The sequence below is a fragment of the Parambassis ranga genome, chromosome 2 (assembly GCF_900634625.1).
Source record: "Parambassis ranga chromosome 2, fParRan2.1, whole genome shotgun sequence".
Lineage (NCBI taxonomy): Eukaryota > Metazoa > Chordata > Actinopteri > Ambassidae > Parambassis > Parambassis ranga.
The window spans coordinates 34,377,353-34,394,917 of NC_041023.1; the positions used below are offsets into that span (position 1 = coordinate 34,377,353).

The following is a 17,565-nucleotide window of genomic DNA, read 5'->3' on the forward strand; positions in this document are numbered from 1 at the left end:
TCTCTTGTGTGATGTAACATAATTGCAAACATAAGGACACACTGTGAGACTGCTGCTTCCTCCCTGATGCACTGAACTGACATGTAAAATCTGAGCAGAAACCTTCTTAACCCTGTGAACTCTGTGCAATTAACCCTTTACTGTCAGGCTTTGTACTTTTAATAAAAGAGCTCGAGTAGAAACACTAATAAATCTGCACTTTAATTTTTTTAAAGGCTAGGACTGGACAGTCTTGGGTATTTCTTTTACTGTAAACTACTTGTATAACAATAAGTCTGCCATAGAAGTTGAATAAAGAGGTTTTTATTTAGTTTAGCAGTTCAGCAGGTTGTGTTTTTATTTCTTAAACAGAAACTAAAAGGAAAGGGCACAAATAAAGAAAAGAAGAGGGATACACAGAAAGAAAAGAAAGATCAATGATCACTGTATTCTGACAGCTGAAGATTAGCAGTGACACATGAGGAGATGAGTGATGTGTCTGCCTGTAGAGACCAGCAGTGACCACACAGGATGTGCACAAAAAGACTGGGGGCATAGGTGAAGGGGTGAGACTGGGTAATGGTAGAAAGGTGGGGTTGGGCTGATACAGAGACACGGAAAGAGAAAAGATAGAGGCATGATTGTCCAGTCTTATCTGAAGAACTGCCACCATCTTTTTTTTTCTTTTTCTTCTCCTCTCCTCCTCCTCTTGATTTTCTTGGCTTGTCTCAATTTTTTCTTGAACTCTCTTGTTTGACCCATTTTTTCCTCTTTTAGGACTTCATAGTTCTGCTGCAGAGCTTTCCTCTCCTCTTGTTCTTTACATTTTTCCTCCACAGATTTCTTTTCCTGGCTGAGGTGCTCACAGTCTTCCTGCAGGGCTGTCTTTTCAGCCTCTGTTTCCATCCTCTTCAGGTCTCCTCTGTTTGTGTTGTTCAGAGAACTCGCTCTTTGTTCCCCCTATGTCCATCTTCTCTCTCAGGGCCATCTGACATTTGAGTGTCTGCTCCAGGTCACCAGGTTTTCCTGGCTCTTAATCATAATGCTTGCTTGCCTCGGGGTGTGGTCTGGTCTCTGTGTCAGCAAAGTCCAGCAGATGCCACACACAGAAAACGGGCCTACTCTGAGTCACCCCTGAAGAGACGGGAGACAGTTTTTGGCATTACTGTCTCTTTAAGCATTTTGTATATATATATATATATATATATATATAAAAGAATTCTCGACCTTTTTTAAAAAAAAACAAAATAGTTTACTATCAAAGACTTGCAACACATCATACAACCATAACATACAAATATCAGACATTTTGTTTTTGATAGGAGGGCATGTTCAATATGCTTTAGCGTCTATTTCAAATGGCACAGACAGCATCAGCAAATATTGTCCATTTTTTTGCTTTTACAGCTGAAACTCATCAGAAACAACATGTATTCAAGGCAACACAGTCACATTATTCTTTCAAGATTCAAAGGACCCAGTGATATAACCAGAGTTAATGCAAGCTGCATTGAGGCCAGTTACCATTGTAGACTACAATCCACTATCACACACTCTTACAATGTTAATATCAGTATACAGTACATTTCGGGGTTTTTTCTGTGATGGGATCAGCTTGATAATGTGATTATTATGGAGACGAACCTTTTTTTTCTTATGATTTCTTTTGCCCTTCCACTGTTAATATTCAGGATACAGTAACTTCTTTAAACAATGCTGAGATTCTCCTCTCACCATAGGCTGTTGTGGTGAGTGAACATTCAGAGACAGAGACTGGAACATGTTTTATCTCTAGCAACACAAATACTACAGCAAAAAAATCTGAGCAGCTGCAGGCTGTTCAAACACTATTATTTTGGGGTAACGGCTTATTACACATGATACAACAGTAATGTGAGTCTCTTGAAAACATTTTGACCCTTCTCTTGTTAACACTGAAACTCGTTCTCTCGTCCACAGTGGGCCTGCTTACATGTTCCCAGGAGATCAGTCTTTACAGTGGATCACCTTCACAGAAGTGTATAGGCAGAGTGGGGCTCAGTCTGAGTGTACATTCAACACAGAAACACTTTTTTTTCCTATCTTTTCCTAAACACTGCATGTAAAAATGTCCTCTTAATGTGTCTTCTGCTTTCTCCTATTTTATTAGTCAGACAGATTTTAGGGAGAATGTAGCTTTCTCTTCCTTATCCTTGGTTTCAAACTGTAAACAAATATGTATTAAGAACAGTCCTGAAGTAAAGCGTTTACTTGGTAGTTTTTGATTAGCATTAGCTCTCGTTACTTAAAGCAGTTGTTAGCCAGCTGGTGAACTGATGATCAATTTTACCCATATGTGAGTGTGTATTAAAATGCTCGGGCATAATTAACTACCAGGTTCAATTTATGAAATTATAATCTGTGATACTTTCTCTTCCAGAATTGGCCTGTGTTCAGTTCTTTGCCTCATTGGTGACTGTGACTGGGTAACTTTGGTATGTTTACACTGCACGCCCTCTGGCTGCTAAAGAGGTCAATCCTGATTTATTTTTTCCCACGTGCCCACTGGTTTGTGTAGCTGTGACAGCTAAAATGGAATGTAACTAAATGGCTCATATTTGCATATTTGACTGCAGTTCTCAATCAAGGGGGGATAAGTTGTACATATACATTCTTTTTATCCTTCTTCAATGTTGGAAAAAACATCAGTCATTAATTTTTTAAATTCTAACATGTCTGGTGATTGTTTTTTAAGAAAAACTGTGAACAATCAGGCTGTGTCATGGAAAACTTCACTGTGCACAGAAAGGTTACGTAAACATCAAAAGGGTTAGAAATGTTTGTGTAGCAGCACTGCGCATGGCAGAAGTCTGATTCTCCTCCAGACTGTGGTCACTGTGGGCAGCAGCATCCACTGTGGAAAGTCTCGGTCTCAAGTGTCAACTGAGGAAGACACTGACTCAACACACAGGCTCCAGGGTCACTTTAACCACTTTTCTTCAAGCATGAACAAAGTAATCACAGTCATAATATCTTCTATCAAGTACTCTTCTCCGGCCATCCTCAAGTGTAATGTTTTTGCGGTCCGGTGGGTTCAGTTGTACAAGGCCAGGTCAAATCACAATGGACTGAACAACAAGTTTTTGTTTTGTTTTTTTTTAGAAAGAAAATGGCACAAGAGGTGCTGAAAGTGTGAGCGCCTTCTAGAAAGGCCACTGTAAGTCCTCAAAGGTCCCTGATTGACCCATGTTTATGTCTGTCTCCAGTAAGCTCATGATGACCGCCATGGCTGCCTCATCGCTGCTGAAACTGCTCAGGCCTGGCACCACCATGCTGTCCAAGTCCAGCTGGGATGGTTCGCCTTGGTAAACAACGCAAAACAAATAAACAAATAAATTATGACTGGCTGTGGAATATGTTTTATACTGATGGGCTAGCAGGGATGCTAGCTTCTGTAGCAAGCTTTACAAAAATTATTATTATTTCTGAGTGGTGTTTATAAAAAAACAAATTCAATTTAGCTTTGCACCAAAGATGTATGTATTAATGTGCCGGTTCCCGCATTTGTCCAAAAGTAAGACTTAATACTCCTGGGTGGGATCAGCAGTATAAAGAGAAAAGTCACATTTCATTTGTAAAGGCTTTGAGGGTTCAGTCCTAATTATCAGAGGAAACCAGTTGAATACTGGCTTTATGAATATCCTGCAGACTGTACCTGCACTTTCAGAAGTGGCGCTGCTTGTGCTAGCCGCTGTCCTTGTGTCAGATTGGGACTGAGATGAACTGCCTGCTGGCTCCTCTCTGCTGGATTCCTGCAACCAACCATTATGCATTAAAACCCTGCAGGACCCCGTGTTACCTTTCTCCACTGGAGTGTGTAATTAAACTCAGAAAAACACACTGCTCTCTATCTCAGACACTTTCTCTCATAATACACCTTCCTGCTGCTACATGTGAGCACATGGTGATGTCAAAATCCTCAATCACTTGCTTGCTATGAGCAGTGCAAGCTTCCATCAACAGCTCCCATGCGACTGTTATGTCCTGTGCATTATGAGTCTTATGAACCATGCATTGCCTCAATTTGTAGTATCTCATCTACCAGAATACATTTCCATATACATTTGTCATGACTAAAGTAACATAAAAATACATTTAAAGACTGCTCTACTATGTGATAATTATAGCCTGAGCTTCAAAGTACTATAGTGTATTTTCCTCTCTTTGAGGTCACTCACACTCTTGCTGGTCTGTGGGGACACCTGTGGACATTTTTCCTGGGCTGAGCCGAACGGACTGGAAGCTCCACTGGATGAAGGCGAGTTCACCCTTTAAAATAAGTAAATCAATATGATTAAACTAATACACTCAACAAAAATATAAACGCAACACTTTTGTTTTTGCTCCCATGTTTCATGAGATGGACTTGAAGATCTAAACTTCATTCCAGATACACAATATTACCATTCCTCTCAAACATTGTTCACAAATCTGTCTAAATGTGTGATAGTGAGCACTTCTGCTTTGCTGAGATAATCCATCCCACCTCACAGGTGTGCCACATCAAGATGCTGATCTGACATCATGATTAGTGCACAGGTGTACCTTAAACTGCCCACAATAAAAGGCCACCCTGAAATGTGCAGTTTTGTTTCTGCTTTATTGGCGGTCTGGGGACTCAGAACCAGTCAGTATCTGGTGTGACCACCATTTGCCTCATGCAGTGCAACACATCTTCTTCGCATAGAGTTTATCAGATTGTCTATTGTGGCCTGTGGAATGTTGGTCCACTCCTCTTCAATGGCTGTGCGAAGTTGCTGGATATTAGTGGGAACTGGTGCACGCTGCCGTATACGCCGGTCAAGCACATCCCAAACATGTTCAATGGGTGACATGTCCGGTGAGTATGCTGGCCATGCAAGAACTGGGACATTTTCAGCTTCCAAGAATTGTGTACAGATCCTTGCAACATGGGGCCGTGCATTATCTTGCTGAAACATGAGGTGATGTTCATGGATGTATGGCACAACAATGGGCCTCAGGATCTCATCACGGTATCTCTGTGCATTCAAAATGCCATCAATAAAATGCACCTGTGTTCTTCGTCCATAACAGATGCCTGCCCATACCATGACCCCACCACCACCATGGGCCACTCGATCCACAACATTGACATCAGCAAAGCGCTCACCCACACGACGCCACACACGCTGTCTGCCATCTGCCCTGAACAATGTAAACCGAGATTCATCCGTGAAGAGAACACCTCTCCAACGTGCTAGACGCCATCGAATGTGAGCATTTGCCCACTCAAGTCTGTTACGGCGACGATCTGGAGTCAGGTTAAGACCCCGATGAGGACGACGAGCATGCAGTTGAGCTTCCCTGAGACGGTTTCTGACAGTTTGTGCAGAAATTGTTTGGTTATGCAAACCAATTGTTTCAGCAGCTGTCTGAGTGGCTGGTCTCAGACGATCTCGGAGGTGAACCTGCTGGATGTGGAGGTCCTGGGCTGGTGTGGTTACTCGTGGTCTGCGGTTGTGAGGTCGGTTGGATGTACTGCCATATTCTCTGAAACGCCTTTGGAGACGGCTTATGGTGGAGAAATGAACATTCAATGCACGAGCAACAGATCTGGTTGACATTCCTGCTGTCAGCATGCCAATTGCACGCTCCCTCAATGCTTGTGGCATCTGTGGCATTTTGCTGTGAGACAAAACTGCACATTTCAGGGTGGCCTTTTATTGTGGGCAGTTTGAGGTACACCTGTGCACTAATCATGATGTCAGATCAGCATCTTGATGTGGCACACCTGTGAGGTGGGATGGATTATCTCAGCAAAGCAGAAGTGCTCACTATCACACATTTAGACAGATTTGTGAACAATGTTTGAGAGGAATGGTAATATTGTGTATCTGGAATGAAGTTTAGATCTTCAAGTCCATCTCATGAAACATGGGAGCAAAAACAAAAGTGTTGCGTTTATATTTTTGTTGAGTGTATTAAAAGTGGTATCTCAAAGACATGTATTTAAATAATTGACCATATGAGGTAAAACAGCCATTGATTATGTGTATAACATACAAATAAAAATATGTATTTGTAGAAAAAGGATCTCACGTGACACATGTTCACCCCGCAGGGCAGAAATGCACCAGAAGGCTGATGCATAAACACACCTGCAATTATCACCTTTGGCCATAGGGGGGCAACACAGAGTGAAAGAGAGAGATCTTCAAGACTTTCTCTTTAAGTTTAATATAAATCATTTTAAGCCACCTTATCAATGTTTATATACCTGCAGTGATAGCATATAGCTTTTTAATTGTTAATGTTGATACATTTACAGATAGTTTTTTATATTCCTGTCAAGAAATATTTTTTTTTGTTATTATTTTTTACCATTTTGAATTCACAGTATGTACCTGTAGGAATCGACGAGCTCGTTTGCGATTTGCGTCCCTATGCTGCCTGCGTAGATCATCGTGCCTACTCCAGTGGAGAGGCCGGGAATTACTGGTATTTGCTTCGAGTCTTCTGATGAAGAGGACAGACAGCAAATGTCATGTAAAAGACACAAATAAATTCAGTAATACAAAGCAGAGTATGTATTTCTTACCTTGAAGTGCTTTTGAGCTGCCTGCTTCCTCCTCATCTTTTGTGTGACCAGCCCCCCTGTTAATGCAAAGGAGTGCTGCTTTATTCATACACTTTAAAGCTGTATTATGGCAACTGTGAGGGTAACAAAAAAGCTTCGCTGTCAACAAGATAAAAAAAATCATACGTTACAATCTGAAGCTCCCACAGTATCTGAGATGTTGTAGAGATATCAATACTTACGAGATAACCCTGTTTAAAGACACGATAAACTCAACTTCTTTGGTCCATGGGTTTGTGAAACTAAACCACTGACTTTGGAGTGAAACATAGGAGCCGTATTTTGTTTTGAACTTGTAGCACTGTGTCTCAATCTTCTCTTTGCTTCGAAGAACTGCCAAGAGATTGGATATGAGTGTCATCACAAAGCACCACAAAGAGTTGTCAGAAAATGTTACATTATAAGACTGTTTGGCCAGTAATGTTGAGTCCCCGTAATGCCTTTTGCAATCTAGCTATGTTTACATTTTGAGCTAATAGCTAGCTGAACAGGTAACAAAGACTGATGCAGTATAAAGGTGGGTGGGGCCTTGGCTTCTTGGTTTCCTGCTTTTAATGTTACCACTTCAAAATAAGGGAAACACCATCTCAATACATGCTGCATTGTTCAGAGTTGCCACATTTTAATCACGGTAATATGGAGATATTTGCCAACAGCATCTCACTCCATCACCTTGCCTGTGTTTCTCTGCGAGGTGCTGCAAGTCGTCCTGGTGGAAATACTCATAACACGATGTGCCAAGAACTTCCTGCGGTAAATAACCAGTGATTGTTGTGGCTCTGGGGAACAGTTAAAAAAAGGAGATTAGTTATCAGGGTTTCTCTGTCGGACACACCTCTGTCATTACTTTCTCAGTAGAACCGTGTATTCACAAGAAATCCAAGAAAGGCAACAGAAAGATAAATGCTGCAGATGGATGTAGTGAGAAGCTGGAAACTCACTGTTGATCTACAAAAGTGAACTTGCCGTCGATCGCACAGCGGGTGATGAATTCTGTGGGTTTGACATTAATGTCTTTGGAAGGCTGGTGGGACACGTGAGGATGGACGCGGCAGACCGTCACCAGGCAGGTCAGGCTGGGAGTTTCTTTATCAACGTCACCCTCCAGGTCCAGCTGGCTGCTCGGCCAGCTGCGCATGTATCCAGTGCAGTGGAGTGTGCAGTATCTGTAAGAGTCTGTAAGATATGTAAAAAAACACCATGTATTGATTAGGATTACACCTTTATATTCTTCTCCATTATTGTTTCAGATGTCTATTTGTCAGCAGGTTGTGAGTAAGTACGTAATTCTGATTTGCACACTAAACGTAGTTAAAATTGTTAAAGGTAGGGTAGGAGATTTTGAAAACTCAGCCAGATTTCGAAAGTAAACACGCCCCTTTCTCTCGGAGCTCACCCCAAAGCCACACCTTCCAATCACATGGACGCGCATTACCTGAAGACGAGCCGAGTTCTGTAACTTCGGCCATCATGCACGTACCTCTCTGGTGCACACAGAACAGTAAAGTGACAACCAGCCAATACTCTGCGCAGGGTCCACCCGGAGGATTGGCTGATGTTTTTGGCATTTTATAGCTTCCACAGATGATTAATGTTCTTCGTTTTAATGCGAAACTGCCTAACTAATTGCTTGCTATCAGATTGTGAAGAGAAGTTACACTAATTTAACAAAAAGTGCAGCTCCTACCCTACCTTTAATATAAGCATCGAGTTTCCCACCTGTGCATTGACATATACTGTGATAGTGCTTCATAGTGACTGTATTTTCCTTCATAGTGACTGTATTTTCCTCTCATTGAGGTCTATGTGTTTGTCCTCCTATCTTGAAACATTAATGCAGTTTAAAGCATCGCGTCCCTTTCTTCATGCAGTTGCTGAGTTTTATCACTAGAGGGCACCAAGCCTCTTCTTTCTGTTTCCATAATAAGGTTTACTCTAAGTGGAGTTTGGACCATCTCCTTACTTTGCTGTTATACAATGCCATAACACTGACCTACTTCCTGTGCAGGACAACGTGTTTTGGATTGCGGCATCTATTTGGGTGAAAAAAAAAGTCTCTGAATTCTTTCCATGAAGAAATTACTGTAAAATTGATCCACATTCTGAAAAGCTGTTAAAAGAATTCACTCATATTTCATCATGTTGTGTCTTTAGAGCACTTTGCTTATAAAGTGGGAAACACATGTGTCTTTGCAGGAGGAGAAGGAGAGGAGTTACAGCCACACCACTCTTTGTCAATATCTCAATCACATTTCCCTCTATTGCCAGGGTGTAATATTACCACTGCATTTGCTAGTTTTCCACCAGCTGTCCTAATACTGACCGCATTGCTTAGAAGCACATTTAAATATCTTTTGGTGCTCATCCACCTCCTCCTCCTCTATTTGGGCCAAAGTGCCCTTGACTGAACAGGACTGTAAGCTGCAAAAAGCTGAACAGTTCCTCAGGCTCTCTGATTCACCTCAAATGCTCAGAGCAGAGCGAGGTAGCAGAAATAGATTCATAATAGTACTGCAGGAGTCTCTTACATCCTGCAATCTTGTGTAGAGTCCATTCATAATAAAATGTAGTGCTGGCTCCTCCACTAGCAGCAGGGCAGTGGTCACGTGTGCACACATTATAAGTCTGAACCCACCTTTCTTTTTGGAAGTACTGGGCAGCAAGTGTTTGTCCTCTTGCTTCCCTGTCACCCGACTGTGCTTCATGCGACAGAAGAAGGACCGCCGAGCTCCACTGGTCAAGTGGGACGCCCTGACAGGGGCCTCCACCTGGACCTGAACCCCAGCTGCACACAGAAAAGAAAGCACCGGTGACACACACAGTATCTCTTAGGCCGATGAGCTAGATAGTGTTATTTACTTGCTGCATCAATGAGGCGCTGACGAGGGTACATCTCCGAAGACGACAGCTGTTCCTTCACCTTGTTGATGTCTTTGTGGTGGATGAAGTCGAACAGGCTCTGGCCAGTCAGCTCCAACTGTGAAAACACACACACACACACACACACCTGTTTACTCTCCTTTGTAGTAACTACAGAAACAGCAGCTCTGTAAACAATGAATGTGTCTGTAAGTGCAGACTTGCTGCAGCATGTGTGGACTCGTGGTTTAGCGCTAAGCCATCAATATAACACATGCTGCCCTGTAGACAGGGAGTCAGGTTTCTGTAGAAACTTTCCTCCTGCACCCCTTCTAATCCCTGCGCCTACTGTCAAGAGTTTCAAAATCAGAAATGTAAAGTAGGTGTGGCCACCAAGCATCGCAAACTTCCCTAAAAACCGCATCAAAGCACAGAGGCTGCTAAACCTAATTATTAGGTTTTACTTGGACCTTCATTTGAGCTTCATTAAAGCATTTCACACAGTGTTTTCTCTTAAGATGTGCATCTGTATCGGCAAAATATCTGTAAACAATGTTTTGTATTTACTTTTACTTTTTATTATAATGATATATATTAATAAAAATTAATTTGGCTAAAATATATATGTAAATAAAAGTTATTAAATGACTGCTGATTTAGACCTTTTTTAACATACTGTATTACTACTAGAGTGTGTGATGTACCAGTGCAACACACCCGGCTGAAGTTGAGGATCTTGGAGACGGACTCGGAGATGAACAGGATTTTGGCCCGGTCACAGCTAACAACTAGTAGGAACCCATCCGCAGCCTGACAGACAAACAGAGATGTTAACAGACAAACATATCACTCAAACCAGACTACTTCTACGTGAGCAGCTACCCTGAGCAGAAGGTGCCTGAGGTCATCGTGCGGCAGGATGGAAGGCTTGTGGGTTGGGTCTGTGAAGGCGCTGCTCGTCCCTGCTGAAAACACAGACCAAGCTTTCAGACTGAACACAGTCCACATCAGAGACACCTGAGTTCAGCAGTGCTGTGGTTAGAGTTACCTTTCAGGGCTTTCAGGTGCTGCACAGCCTTCCTGAGCACAGTGAGTTTGTCAAGTTTTCGAGTCATGGGCTGACACCCAGGGATCATGACCGCTAGCTCATCGATGAGGTTGTTCATTTTGTCCCTCCGCCTCTTTTCAATCTGGCGGTGAGGCTCCCTGTAGGTACAGCATAGAGGAAGTCAAACTAGGAAAGGAAGGGATCATGTTTCTATGATGAACACAGTTTGTTTATGTTATGTCTGTGAGGATCATTACGGTTTGAAATAAATCATAAACTGAATCAGACCAATCAAAGGCATAAAGGCACAGCTGGAAGTGTAATTTAATACTGAAACAAAATCACCTGAAGCATTTCACTTTGACCTGCTGATCCTCCCCCTCAGATCTGCAAACGAAATGAAAAACAGTCGCTGTAAGTGGCAGGATTTTCCCTGACGAGACATGAGCACAGCTGAAAAGACCGTGTACCTGCTGAGGTCATCGTCCATCTGGAGGTCAAGACTTTGCCTGTGCGAAACACAAGTGTTAGAGTATTTACTCCAGAGAGAAAATATAAATGACACCAAGCCTGTTTGTCGCACTCCTCTTAATGTACACGGTTATCTGACCTATCATCCACATCTCCCTTTCGTTTCCTTGGCAGCTCGACAGCTGGCAGCGAGGCTTGGCTCGGCCCTTCTTCCTCTGCTGCAGGATCTGATACATGAAAACAACCAGCACAATGATGTGAGAACATACACATGAACATATCAGCCTGCTGGCTCATCAAATGACCCATCATTGCAGTGAGTGGTGTCTGTATGAATGTATACAACAAGGCTGATAAGACTACAGACTTTTATTACATAATATACACGTATAGCATAATATTGATCAAAGAAAAGCTGACCCCATGACACACTGCTATGCATTACAAAGGAGAAATAATGTAAGCTAAGAAATAACAGAAGATGATACAAATAGTTTCCAGTGGTCCTGAAAAAAGTGACGAACCAGGCTGGGACGCACCTGTAGTTTAATGCTTTTATATGATGTGTTTTATGTGATGGGTTTGTTGTCCTTGCTGCTTGGAATAGGTTTCTGATTTTGTGAGCATTTGCACCACTTTTCATTATTTTCTTTTTTTTTTTTTATTAAAAAAAAATTTTCTTGAGGCTGCTGCCAAGCGATGTCATACAATGACCGGCAAGGCGCGCCACACCCCAGTGAGTAGAATAGAATAGAATATACTTTATTAATCCCTTTGGGAAGGTCCCTCGGGGAAATTTGGAGGCCTTGCCTAAGGACACACAACAGTGACCTGCTCTACCACTGAGCCACTGCTGCCCTGTTCACTATTTACAGCACATGTGATATCAAAAAAAGTAAAATGTGTTTTTAAACAATTAAAAAAACTAGAGTGAACACAAAGATGTTTAATAATGGTTGATTTTCAGGCATTAAATAGCTTTTATAAACAGATGCTTTATTACCACTCGTTCATTTTGTCTTTTACTATCCTGCCACACATTTACTATGCCTTGGCTCGGTCCTGCTCTCTGAAGTCATCCGTCTCTAGCCTGATTCTCGGTGCACTGGCTCCACATTGCCATTAAATGGCGCCATTCTACTGCTGTATTCACAGTTTAAAAGGCACGTGAGAGCAAATGGGGTTTGGGCTGTCTTCTTACCTAACACTTATATAATGCTGTAACACTGACCTACTTCCCTCCCAGGACTCCCGTACTTTAAATTGTGACATCTATTTGCCAAAAAAAGTGTTGATTAAAGTGAAGAAAGCTTTTCAATGTGACTGTAGACTGACCCACATCCTCTTCACTGGAGCGAGAAAAGTCAGAGTGTAACTTTAATAATTAACCAATGATGTTTGTCCTCAGCAGATTTTAACAGTAAAATCTGGGTTCCTAAAGAAACTCTTGGAAGTTCATTTCAGTGTTGATTTTCACTTAGTAAATAACACTTTATATAGATGTAAACCTGTGGGGGTATTTGTTAGACACAGGTACAACATTCAAACTCATTGACATGGTGTTTTTGATAAACAAGAAGACGCAGGGGTGTCAACTTTAATGACATTGACATAAATGTCTTTAATCCTTCCAGAGAAATGTTTAGTGGGTCATCACTGACGCAAAAGTGGAATGTGGGAGTGAACGCTCACTCTCCGGCTCTCCTTTCCACCCACCCACTGCCAAAGCTCTCCACTCCACCGCTGATGCTGCACGACACGGCAGTTTAAGTGTCTCATGGTTTTTCCTGTTTCCTAGTTAGTCAGTCTTTTTATTTTTTTTCCCTCCCTGGGCACCTGTGCGAACCCTGCAAGTGGACTGGAACGGTGCTCAAAGACACCAGTCAACACTCTGAGTCACAACCTCTCCCTATAAAGCACCAGTTGTGACAAGAGTACGGTACTGAGGAGAGGCCAAGACTACAGGGCAGCAGATGACATTCCATATTACTGGAACGCAGCAATGCAGACCACCACCACCACCACCACCACCACAACCAGCAGCAGCTGTGATGGAAAAGCACAGGAGTGTCACAGACTCTGTATGACAAAAGAGAAAGCACGCTATAACCTATATGTGCTTTTGTACTGTTAACTGTTCCTTTAATCCCACTTGAACAACTAAAAGACATTAGACAGCTAAAACAACCTGATAGACCAGAAACAGCAACACAAGCCAGTGCATTTACAACCAATTACCAGATAAACACGTGCTATCACATCCTAAAACACTCAACAAATGAAGGCACAGCTGTTCTAACTACACTGATGGCACATTTTGTTTTATTTCAATTATTAGAATCAGCCAAGACCAGGTCTAAAACACTGACTTTACTGACTAAATTCTGCAACATGTGGCACTCTTTCAAATGCTATATGGATCACAGCTGGAAGACTAGCATTAACTTGTAGTCAACATATACTTAAGAGGTGGATAATGAACTTGTATTTTACATGTGTTAGCATTAATCTTCTCCTTCTGCCATAAATGTAACTGCCCTAAAAAGCTAAAATAATTTACTGCATGATATATTTGATAAAACATCTTTTCATATAACAGACATGTATCATCTACCACCTCCAGCTCAAACAGAGACTCTGATGTCTGTGTTCACTCGTCTCTCTGGCTAAACCTTCACACTCAGGCAGACAGGATCACTTCTCTTTGTTTATACGGATGTCTGTTTCAAAGTCACAGCTACAGCTTCCCTCTACAGCACCTGGATCACAACCCTCTGCAGTGTATTGTTCCATTAGTGCTCTCTGTTCAGACCACTAATGTGAACCTGTGGATGAAAATGGGGATCTCTAGTCGATGCACCTTATTTTTATTTGCTCTGTCTACACCTTTTGTCAGATAGAAGTGTGCACTTGTAGATACACTTTTCTTGTTGCTGCTAGTTTAGATGCTTTACAAAAGAGGTGATCCTGATTGAGTCCAGGTGCAACATTCTTCAGAGGACACTGTCTAAAGGTTACCTCTGTGTGACTGGACCACACATACAACAGCAGTGTAATATTTCTTTTTTGTTGTTGTTCTGAGACATTCATGTATTCACATTACTTCACAGATGTGTTTCTGCTGCTGCTGCTGTTGTTGTTGATGTGTTGTAGTTTTGCATGCATGCAGAGAAGTCAAGCTTTAAATCCTGCACTTACAGTACAGTGTGTTCTGGGTTATTTCTGGTTGACTGACCTACAACTTTTGCAACTAAAACCAGAATGGCTGCAAGAGCTCAGGATGTCTATTCTTTCACATATGGCACAATGAAAGTTATTTTGTCATGTATGTTAGCTGTTGATTTAAAGAAAATACATGACTGTTTCTTTGTAATACACACTGTGCCTAAAATGTAATTTAAAAAAAACAATAAGGGTAAAAACAATTATACATTAAAATATAGAGCTTAATGTTAAAAAATGGAAATTAAGACGGTACTACAAACATTTCCATTGTCAGAGCTTCCACAGTTATTTACATCTAGAACATGTTGTCCTTTATTTGACCTTTCAAAATAAAATAAATGCATTGGAATTAACCCCCTGCAGTGCATTAACATTTAAGCTAGATGCAAAACATACATCTTGAAGGTTATATTTTGACTGCATACAGTACTTACACATTCCCTTGAAGTCATATATGCACTTTTAATTTGATATTTCTACACATTATTATTATTTCTGCTGTTTTTAACACTGTTCATCAGATTCAGTGCTACAGATTAGCCTGTTGTTCCCGATAAATAAATGTATAACTTTAAGCCTCATACTATTTCCTGCTGTTTCTTCACTGGTGATGTGACACACACTGACAGCCAATAAAAAGTCACTTTCTAAAAACTTTTTTTTAATTCTTTGGAATTTAATAGCGTTTAGTTAAAATAATTGTTAGAAAATTGTTAGTTAAAAAAGTTGTGGCTTTGCCCATATTCCTGCTCATGATAGCGTGCTTCAGGAGCGACTAGCGCCCTCTGCTGCATGACGGCGGCAGCGCTGCTCCACTGATCTACTGACCCACTTTTCAAAGAAGCCCGACGACAAGGAATACGCGGGCAGAGCTCGTGGAACCACGTGACGAAATGACGGTAAGCTGTTCGAGGGACAGTTTGGTGAAGGTTATTTAAAAAAATAGAAAAAAAAAACTTTAAAAAGTTTAAAAAACTGGAGCAGGCTGAGGCAAAATATAAAAAAAATAATGTATATGACTGAAAGTCATCGTCATGGTTACAGTGACGTGGCTCCATTCCGAACTGAGAAGGAACAAAGCTTCGCTCCGTGCGCGCGCGGACCGCCGGAGTCGAGCACGGGGGGATGATGAATGGACGGGTTCTCACCGTGCGGCGACGCGCGCAGCACGACAATTCACCGGGAATCTGCCTCTCCGGTACCGTGTTAGCAGACAGATGCCGAGCGGCTCCGTTAACCGCTCCGCTCAGCGGGCTTCTGCTGCTGGTGTTTAAACGTGGATAACAGAGTCTCTACAGTCGTTACTGACAGAAGTAAGTATAGTTAACTCCGTTAATGTCACCGTAAAGTTACACTAGCATGAAAAGTAACAGAAAACATCACTCACTGAGGAGCTGCTGAGGCTAAACACACAACTACTCAAACAACTGCTAGCATTCAAAGTTACAGCAGCACCGTGGCCCCAAGGCGACACATCCCCGACCACATACCTGCTGCTCTGTCCGCCGTCCCGTCAGACCCCCCGGCCGACATGCCTATGGACTGGAGCCGGTGTGCCCGGTGAAGGCTACGGAGCGCCTCGGCGCATGTGGAGCCACCAGCTGTAGTAGTAATGCAGAGCAGAGGAGGGAACTTCGAAGAGCTGGGCTGTTGTATAATTGACTTCATTTTTTTCTCCTCCTCCCGTATTGTTTTACTAGGGTGGGGGAGGGGTGGGGGCAGAAACGTGAGGGACGGGTGAGACAGGAGAGAGAGGGGAATTCACGCTGCTCTCCTCCTTAAACGCCTTACTCGTTTCATTCACACCAGCGGCGACAGCAGAGAAAGAGAGAGAGAGAGAGAGAGAGAGAGCAGCTCCATCCATTCACTGCAGCTGGGCTCATGGATCAGCATCCTTTCATCAGAACAACAGCAGAACCTACAGAGCTGCGTGGAAATGAGTGACACAAGCAGATGGATTATATATATATATATATATATGTGTGTGTGTGTGTGTGTGTAGTGAACAACATGCTGCACTGATTTCATTTCACTGTTAGACTTTCACGCTCCTTCCTGATTTCCTCGTCAGAGTCTGACAGGAAGTCCGACGTCTGACGAGGAACGCGCATCACCGATATGTGACATCGCTAATAACATCATCTTTGATTCATACCGAGCACAGCCAGCCCGGCCCAGCCCAGCACTGACGGGGTCGGAGACGGATTGGTCGCTTCCTCCGGTGTACTGCACGTTTTCGTGACCTGAAAAAAAGGTGCCGGGAGCGCGTCACCGATCTGACTTTTGCGACTCGCTCGCTTTTCCTCCCAACAAAGCAGCAATCGGAAAGACGTCTCACTCAGACCTGTTTTTCTCGACCAGCCACGAGCACAGTCATCTACAGATCTTCAGACATGCTGCAGGATGTTTATATTGCATTATTTTGTAACATAATGTTTATATTACATGTTTATATGCCAGTTTAACATGTTTTTTATTAAATATAATTGTATTTATTTCAAAAGTTGTGCAGAAACAATAAGAACATTTTTAACATACAGCATTGCGCACACTCATTTGTAAATACAGTATAAAGATGTATATTTAAATTTTGTAGTGTGGTATTCAAAGATGAAAACATTGCTTGTTTATGAGTGTGTCCTATCATTTAATTCTGCCCGTTAAATATTTCTACACTAGCGGCGACCTGCTGCTGTAAGTGTATATATATATATTTAAATGTGTCAGGTTTATGTAAGTCTTCCAAACAATACCAATCTGTGATTAAAAGAAAAAGACAAACATGCATTCTTACAAAGCCCTTTTTGCCCCCAAATCAATCTCAGAGTGATACATCACCTCTTCGTCATTGACGATCTTTGGCTTTCACCTACATAGTGTAATTCCAGACCTTTGCACGAGACTTTACGTAAGACGGGAGGCTGCACGTGCCAGTGAAAAACGTGTTGACCTATATATTATATAATTCGTGCGGTCACGTGGCGGCGCTTGGCTCGTTAACCCATTTAAAGCCTGTCTGCAGAGAAAGTGCAGCGCGTTAACAAACCGGAAACACCGGGAGAGGACAGGAAGCACACATCATCATCATCATCATCAACACGGAAACCAAATTGACCTAATGAATGCAGATTTTTTTTTAGCTTCACCCTAACTACCAGACATACCTGTATGCACGGCCTGAGAGTAAAGTATTTCAATATTTACATGTTAAATATTATATAAATATTTAAACTTACAACATATAACATGTGCAATATTTTTTTCCATACTTGAATACTGTATATAGACCATATTTATATTCCCAGGACTGTGCACTAACTTCTGTGTTTATATTGTAATTTTTTTT

General features: G+C 42.0%; 1 protein-coding gene across 2 annotated transcripts; it reads right to left on the bottom strand.

The window, feature by feature from the left end:
- Nucleotides 1–1,206: 1,206 nt before the first annotated feature.
- On the bottom strand, nucleotides 1,207–16,509 carry LOC114445426 (aryl hydrocarbon receptor nuclear translocator-like protein 2). 2 transcript variants are annotated; one of them, XM_028420496.1, is made up of 18 exons: nucleotides 16,375–16,509; nucleotides 15,710–16,145; nucleotides 11,134–11,221; nucleotides 10,994–11,032; nucleotides 10,869–10,910; nucleotides 10,524–10,681; nucleotides 10,358–10,437; nucleotides 10,193–10,285; nucleotides 9,476–9,593; nucleotides 9,252–9,401; nucleotides 7,558–7,792; nucleotides 7,289–7,395; nucleotides 6,799–6,949; nucleotides 6,578–6,633; nucleotides 6,384–6,495; nucleotides 4,197–4,287; nucleotides 3,674–3,770; nucleotides 1,207–3,319 (listed from the first exon to the last, which is right to left on the bottom strand). In XM_028420496.1, the coding sequence occupies exons 2-18, from the start codon at nucleotides 15,885–15,887 to the stop codon at nucleotides 3,162–3,164; spliced, it is 1,953 nt and encodes a 650-aa protein (XP_028276297.1). In that variant the 5' UTR covers nucleotides 15,888–16,145; nucleotides 16,375–16,509; the 3' UTR covers nucleotides 1,207–3,161. The 2 variants fall into 2 exon arrangements, with proteins under 2 accessions (XP_028276297.1, XP_028276288.1); XM_028420487.1 differs by having other exon boundaries at nucleotides 10,358–10,440.
- Between the last annotated feature and the right edge of the window lie 1,056 nt (nucleotides 16,510–17,565).

Bases quoted from the DNA above. Each gene is read 5' to 3' on its own strand.
- LOC114445426 (XM_028420487.1), bottom strand. From the start codon at position 15,887: ATGAAGTCAATTATACAACAGCCCAGCTCTTCGAAGTTCCCTCCTCTG. The intron at 11,222-15,709 runs GTATGTGGTCGG...TTCATGTATCAG, and splicing joins GACGGCGGACAGAGCAGCAG to ATCCTGCAGCAGAGGAAGAA. The intron at 7,396-7,557 runs GTGAGTTTCCAG...ACTGTTCCCCAG, and splicing joins TTCACTTTTGTAGATCAACA to AGCCACAACAATCACTGGTT.